A 7,645-nucleotide genomic window follows, 5' to 3' on the forward strand; every position below is an offset into this window, starting at 1 on the left:
GAACTACACAAATAATATCATTAATCCATGCAAGGAATCTAGTTACAGGTTGTCTTAGCTAAGAGGCAGTGTCTGCAGCACAGTCCCAGATTTATTTTTCAGGTTTTTTCCCCAAAACAGACATATACGCAAATTATTAAAAGTATCATTTTTCTAAAGAAGGCTTAACCCAGCAAAAAGAATATATAAACAAATATACACAAATTTGTAAACTGAGGCTGCCCTGTCAAACTGCTTCCTTCCCCAGAAACAGGAGCAGACTTCACCCGCTCTTAAGTCTCCAGGAATACTAAAGGAGTCATGCTTTTGTCATTTTGTCCGTCTGCTGATTTCTCTCCTGCTGCTTCCTGATGTCCTCAGCGAAAGAAAGCAGGTAATTGTCTTCTTAGGTGCTGGGTGATGAAGGGAAATAGTAACAGCCTGCTCTAGCATCCTCTTGGACCCAGTTTATACATTTCAAGCAACGGGTGGTGGAGGCTACTGGTGGAAAGGTGTTGCTTGCATTGAATGTACGTCCACTGAAGAGGAAAAGCAAAAAAAGCACCAGCTCCTTGCTTCTGGAAAAGCAGCATGTCAGGGAATCTTTCTCCCTGACATTCTAGTTTTCCATGTGCAGGGTTGTTGTTTATTTTATTTTTTTACAGTTTTAGTTATTTTTAAGACTGAGGAGCATACAAAATGTGCAACTCCCACCCGCCTGCAAAATGCAGAAGGCACCAAACCAAAACACCAATGTGCACACCAGGACAGTGTGTTACAGCTGCAACAAAACTGTGTTTCCCTTTGGTGCCAAAAGCCACGGCAGTTCCCTCGGATCGCTTCCAGAACCAGCGGAGTCTCTTTGCAGAGCTTTGGGTCTCTTCCTGCCTAATCCTTGGGGATCTCAAACATGCAGAGGCTTTTGTACTTCTGCAGCAATTCGCTCTTGGTCTTGACTTGCTCCCGGAGGCTTTGAAGCTGCAGCTGTTGCTGCTCAGGACTCACGGAGATCCCCTGCATAGTCTGGACCACCTTCCGCACCTCCACGAATTTGGTCCTCAGCTCGTTCAAAACCTGGTGGACGTCTTGGCTGTCTTTATCCATGCTGAAGGGGGAGAGAGAGAGGAAGAGAGCAGCTAAGATGACGTTCACATGCCATTTATGGTAGCAGGGCGCCACGGGTTCAGGAATGGGAATTCAACAGGGAATTGGGAGGAAGCAGGCGCCCACGGAAGCATCATGAGCCACAATGTTCCCGGGACAGCATGCAGAACACAGAGGCCTTTAATTCTCGGAAACGTTCATGACCTTCTTTGTAGCTACTTTTAAAAATGTTTAAAGACCTTTAGAGCCCCAAACGGCCTCGGTCCTGTATACCTGAAGGAGCATCTCCACCCCCATCATCCAGCCCGGACACTGAGGTCCAGCTCCGGGGGCCTTCTGGCGGTTCCCTCATTGCGAGAAGTGAAGGTACAGGGAACCAGGCAGAGGGCCTTCTTGGTGGTGGCACCTGCCCTATGGAAGGCCCTCCCACCAGATGCCAAGGAGATAAAACTATCTTGACTTTAAGAAGACAACTGAAGGCATCCCTGTTTAGGGAAGTTTTTAATGTTTAATCGTGTTTTTAATATTCTGTTGGGAGCCACCCAGAGTGGCTGGGGAAACCCAGCCAGATGGGCAGGGTATAAGTAATAAATTCTTCTTCTTGTTGTTGTTGTTGTTATAGAGGACTCTCGGCGTCCCTTTCAACTTTACAATCCTTACAATTCTATGATTCCAAATCTCTGCTCAGCCACCAGACTCACTGAGTGACCTCGGGCCAGCCACACTCTCTCTGCCTCACAGGGCCATTGCAAGGATAAAATAGGGAAGAGGTGAACCCCGAACCCCTTTCCATACCCCCACGGGTCAGTGTGTCTGGCTCTTAACCATAAGGTTAATTCAAACCCACCCAGGGACAGCTGTGAGCAGGATTCCTGAGTAGACCAGGCAGAGGCAAACTCGGCCCTTCAGACATTTTGGGACTACAGCTCCCCATCATCCCTAGTTAACAGGACCAGTGATCAGGGATGATGGGAGTTGTAGTTCCCAAAAAACATCTGGAGGGCCGAGTTTCCCTATGCCTGGAGTAGATGATCCTTGGGTTCTCTCCCAACTCTACAATTTTATTATTCTAATATTCTCTTTGTGGTGCAAGCCTGGGCTGGGGGTATGGGGGGTCCTGGGCTACGCAGGCGAAAGGACCCCGTTCTCGGCCTCGTTGATGGGGTCCAAAGGAAAGCAGAGCAAGACGTTTGGCACCAGCTTGGCCGCAGGAGTTGCTGGAAGGAATCATACAAGGCGCGATCCAACTGTCTTAGCGACCCCACTCCAGATTTGTGTAGGGTTTATTCCTTAGGCTTTTCTTCCCCCAAAGATACCCCACAAGGCAGGAGAGATGCCTTGTGATACACAAGATGTATCCGAGCTTCTGCCTTCGATGTGGACAAGATCCATCCATCCCTCTCTTCTCTCTACAGCAGCAGTTCTCAACCTGTGGGTCCCCAGATGTTGCCGGACTACAACTCCCATCATCCCTGAGCTCTGTGCTAGCTAGGGGTGCTGGGAGTTGTAGTTCAACAACATCTGGGGACCCACAGGTTGAGAAAGGCTGCTCTACAGAATGTGCAGAAACCACCTCCTTGACCACTGGTTCCACTCTTGGGTTTCACCCAGAGCTCATTCGGCAGAGCATGAGACTCAGGGCTGTGGGTCTGAGCCCCACATTGGGCAAAAGATTCCTGCATTGCAAGGGGTTGGAATAGACGACCTTTCATGGTCCCTTCCAACTGCACAAGTCTCTGATTCTATGAGTCTTCACATGCTGGAGAAGTCCCTAATCCCCTCACCTGGTTTAGCCAGCCAGTCGAAGCCATTCTCGGGTTGTGGCCGCTGTTATAATATAATAATATAATGACTGAAAGCTTCTAGGAGCCACAGGTGAGAGCCGAGTGCAAGGTGGGGAACCAAAGGTGGGCAAACTACCCCCAGAAGGAGCACAGCGTGTCCCCCACCAGAGGAACGACCTCTCCCCCTAATGCCCCATAGGTAAAAGGTAAAGGTACCCCTGCCCGTACGGGCCAGTCTTGACAGACTCTGGGGTTGTGCGCCCATCTCACTTAAGAGGCCAGGGGCCAGCGCTGTCCGGAGACACTTCCGGGTCACGTGGCCAGCGTGACATCGCTGCTCTGGCGAGCCAGAGCCGCACACGGAAACGCCGTTTACCTTCCCGCTGGTAAGCGGTCCCTATTTATCTACTTGCACCTGGAGGTGCTTTCGAACTGCTAGGTTGGCAGGCGCTGGGACCGAGCAGCGGGAGCGCACCCCGCCGCAGGGATTCGAACCGCCGACCTTTCGATCGGCAAGCCCTAGGCGCTGAGGCTTTAACCCACAGCGCCACCTGCGTCCCATACACCCCTACAAACAATTACAATACAAACAGCACTGCTCCAGCTCTTTCCTTAAAAGCAGTCCGTTCCCAAAGGCCTGTTGGAATAAGGCAATCTTCACCTGCCCATGGGAAGGAGCCAGCCTACCTTCTTGAGGCAGGGAGTTCCAAAGTTGCCTGGGGGAGGCCACCACTGAGCAGGCCCCGTCCCTCAACCCTACCAAGAGTGCCCATGAGGGTGGCAGGAGAAACGGCCTCTCCCGAAAGGGACTCAAGAGCCCAGGGCTGATTTGTGCAGGCTATTTCGGGTAGCCTGGACCCCAGAGCTTTCTAAGGCCATAACCAGCACTGATGAATTGTTTCCCGAAAATTGTTTCCCATTGCCCCCCTTCAGCGGTAGACTGCCCCGGTCCCTGGAGGCTCTCCACCCTCGACCCACCCGCCTCCCTCGGGGGCCATTTACCATTTGATGATGTCGTGCACCAGGGGGAGGAAAGAGTAGTCCTCCTGGCCCGGGTGGGCGCCGGGCGCTTGCGGGGGTCCCTGCTGCTGCCCCCCCGGGGGCGGAGGCGCCTGCCCGGCGGGAGACTGGAACTTCTGCTCGGCCGGCGAGGGCTGCTGCTGGGGCGGAGGCGGCGCCTGCTGCTCCCCCGCCGGGGCCGCGGCCTGGGGGGCTCCGGGGGGCGCCGAGGGCTGCTCGTCGGGGCGAGAACCCCCGACAGCCGACGCTCCTCCAGGCGTCGCCATGGCCTCGGGATGCCTCCTCTGTGCTGGCTTGCTCCGGTTTCCTTATTTATTTGATTGCATGCGTATATTTTAATTTTTTTTCCTTTCCTCTCCTCTTTGCTTGCTCGCTCCTGTTTCCTTATTTATTTAATTAATTGCGTGCATATATTTAAAAAAAAAAATTCCTTCCTCTCTTCTTTGCTTGCTTGCTCCTGTTTCCTTATTTACTGAAATGCATGCATATATTTTTTAAAAAAAATTCTTCCTCTCCTGCTAGCTTGCTCCTGTTTCGTTATTCATTTAATTGCATGCATTATTAAAAAAAAAAAAAATCTTCCTCTCCTTTTATTTAGTGCTTGCCCTTATTTATTTTGCACGCTGCTATTTTTAAGCTTTGCACTCGTGCACTCTCTCTTTCCCTTTCCTCTTCCCCCTCCCCCACTTTTCCGGGCGTCGCGAGAAAAGCACGAAAAACCTCTCGCCCTTGCAAAACTGGTCTCAGAGTTTGCGCGTCAGCTTGGCTGCTCCTCCTCCTTTGCACATGGGATGCTGCTGCTGCTGCTGCCGTGTTATCTGTTCCAGAGGCATCTTAGCCGGCAACCCGGTGCAGACTTACCTTGTTACAGATAGGTAGCCGTGTTGGTCTGCCATAGTCAAAACAAAAAAAATTCCTTCCAGTAGCACCTTAAAGACCAACTAGGTTAGTTCTTGGTATGAGCTTTCGTGTGCATGCATCGTGTGCATGTATCTGAAGAAGTGTGCATGCACACGAAAGCTCATACCAAGAACTAACTAAAGCTCATACCAAGAACTAACTAACTTAAGGTGCTACTGGAAGGAATTTTTTTTGTTCAGACTTACCTTGGTGAAAATTGCCATTGGAATCTCCTACATAAACTCATCTTGGGAATGAGGTTTTGCTGGGATGCAAGGTTCTTACGCGCGAGTAAGCCTGCGCGCACGCACACACACATGCTTGGACCGCAGAAGCACTGGACGTTATTTTTTAATACCATTATTACTGCAAGTTAATTTAACACTGTTTTATTTTTTTATTATCATCACTAGTGCTGCTGTTCTCCAGCTTTCTACCAAATAAAACAAGCAAGCTAATAATCCCTTAATCATAAAAGACAATACTCGTGCATCACAGAAAACAATCAAATTTAAATTGATTTGCAGCTATGTTTACTCAAAAATAAACCTAAATTGTTGCTATTAATTAAATTTGTATACTGCCCTATACCCATAGATCTCAGGGTGGTTCACAACATAAAATCACAATTAAAAAACCATAAAACACATTTTTTAAAAACTTTAATTCATTTTTACATTTATAACCTCCAGGGACATTAAGGCAGCATACATAGTTCTCCCCATTTTATCCTCACAACAGCCCAGAGAGGTAGGCTAGGCTGAGAGAGGGGCTGGCCCAAGGTCACCCAGCGAGTTTTTGTAGCTGAGTGGGGATTTGAACCCAGTTGTTAGTCCCAACACACTTAACTGCTGCGCTAAACTGGCAAACACTACCTGTGCAAACCTGTCAACAAGTCCTGAAATACTGCTCTAACTGACTGCTCACCAGTCTTGATGTGATCGGCTTTTGCGACCCGGCGCGCCTTTCTCTGGCTCCTGGGATCACGCCATCCCTGGGCTGGCCGTTGTGTCCCCCATAATTCCTGTCTTCCCTTTGAAGGAAGGTGAGGACAGGTGACCCCACCTAATAATAATAATAATAATAATAATAATAATAATAATAATTTATTGTTTGTACCCCGCCCATCTGGCTGGGTTTCCCCAGCCACTCTGGGCGGCTTCCATAAAAACCAAAAATACACTAAAATATCACAGATTAAAAACTTCCCTGAACAGGGCTGCCTTAAGATGTCTTCTGAATGTCAGGTAGTTGTTTATCGCTTTGACATCTGATGGGAGGGCGTTCCACAGGGCGGGCGCCACGACCGAGAAGGCCCTCTGCCTGGTTCCCTATAGCTTTGCTTCTCGCAATGAGGGAACCGCCAGAAGGCCCTCGGCGCTGGACCTCAGCGTCCGGGCAGAACGATGGGGGTAGAGACGCTCCTTCAGGTATATTGGGCCGAGGCCGTTTAGGGCTTTAAAGGTCAACACCAGCACTTTGAATTGTGCTCGGAAACGTACTGGGAGCCAATGTAGGTCTTTCAAGACCGGTGTTATGTGGTCTCGGCGGCCGCCCCCAGTCACCAGTCTAGCTGCCGCATTCTGGATTAGTTGTAGTTTCCGAGTCACCTTCAAAGGTAGCTCCACATAGAGTGCATTGCAGTAGTCCAAGCGGGAGATAACTAGAGCATGCACCACTCTGGCGAGACAGTCCACGGGCAGGTAGGGTCTCAGCCTGCGTACCAGATGGAGTTGGTAGACAGCTGCCCTGGATACAGATTTGACCTGCACCTCCATGGGCAGCTGGGAGTCCAAAATGACTCCCAGGCTGCGCACCTGGTCCTTCAGGGGCACAGTTACCCTATTCAGGAGCAGGGAGTCCTCCACACCAGCCCGCCCCCTGTCCCCCAAAAACAGTACTTCTGTCTTGTCAGGATTCAACCTCAATCCATTAGCCGCCATCCATCCTCCAACCGCCTCCAGGCACTCACACAGGACCTTCACCGCCTTCACTGGTTCTGATTTGAAAGAGAGGTAGAGCTGGGTATCATCTGCATATTGATGGACACCCAGTCCAAACCCCCTGATGATCTCTCCCAGCGGCTTCATATAGATGTTAAAAAGCATGGGGGAAAGGCCCGAAGTCACACCCCCCCCTCAATAATCACCCCCGGCCTCAAACTGCTCTCTCACAAGATGCTGTGCCTAGGCAAAATGTTACTTTTAAAGGCTAATGAATAGACTGTCAATCAGTGGCGTAGCGTGGGGGGTGCAGGGGGGCCCGGCCGCACTGGGCGCAACATCTGGGGGGGGGGCGCTCACACTCGCAGCTCTCTGCCCCCTGCTAAAATCCACGGGTTAGGGGGCGCCAATTACTTGCCTTGCCCCGGATGCTGACAACTCACGCTACGCCACTGCTGTCAATGCCAAGAATACTCAGGCCTGAGAACTGAATCTTATCTCATTCAGTTGCAACATCTTGGACATGCTGAACCACAAGGCTCCTCGACCCCCTTGGCTTCTCACCCCCCCCCTTTCCCAAAGACAGGAGCTTTCTGTTCATGCTCAGGTAACTCAACATGGGGCAGGACTCTTGAAGAGGAGGAGAAAGGGGCGGGAACTGGAAGGGGAATATATGCTCTGTGCAAATGACTGTGAACCCGTGCTTGTTTGTGAACTATCACACTTGCTCCTTCTACCAGTTCATGGATGGTAGAAATAAAGCTTTTTCTCCGAAACTATTCCTTGAGTGTCTGTTGACTCCCATCTCCCTTTCCCAGGTGCAATATTTTTCCCACCCGAGGGCAAAGCCTCATAAGGCTACACCTTCTCTGCCTCAGTCCCCAATTGGGGGCTGAGAGGAATATATGCCCAGTG

The 7,645-nt window shown here is 50.5% G+C and overlaps 1 protein-coding gene across 1 annotated transcript; it reads right to left on the reverse strand.

Moving 5' to 3' along the window:
• MED9 (mediator complex subunit 9) lies at positions 1-4,592 on the reverse strand. The gene is made up of 2 exons (XM_079954081.1): positions 3,870-4,592; positions 1-1,084 (listed from the first exon to the last, which is right to left on the reverse strand). Exons 1-2 carry the CDS (start codon positions 4,151-4,153, stop codon positions 868-870), a joined length of 501 nt encoding a protein of 166 aa, XP_079810207.1. The 5' UTR covers positions 4,154-4,592; the 3' UTR covers positions 1-867.
• Between the last annotated feature and the right edge of the window lie 3,053 nt (positions 4,593-7,645).

The sequence above is a fragment of the Podarcis cretensis genome (assembly GCF_951804945.1).
Source record: "Podarcis cretensis genome assembly, chromosome: 14".
In the NCBI taxonomy this organism is placed as follows: domain Eukaryota; kingdom Metazoa; phylum Chordata; class Lepidosauria; order Squamata; family Lacertidae; genus Podarcis; species Podarcis cretensis.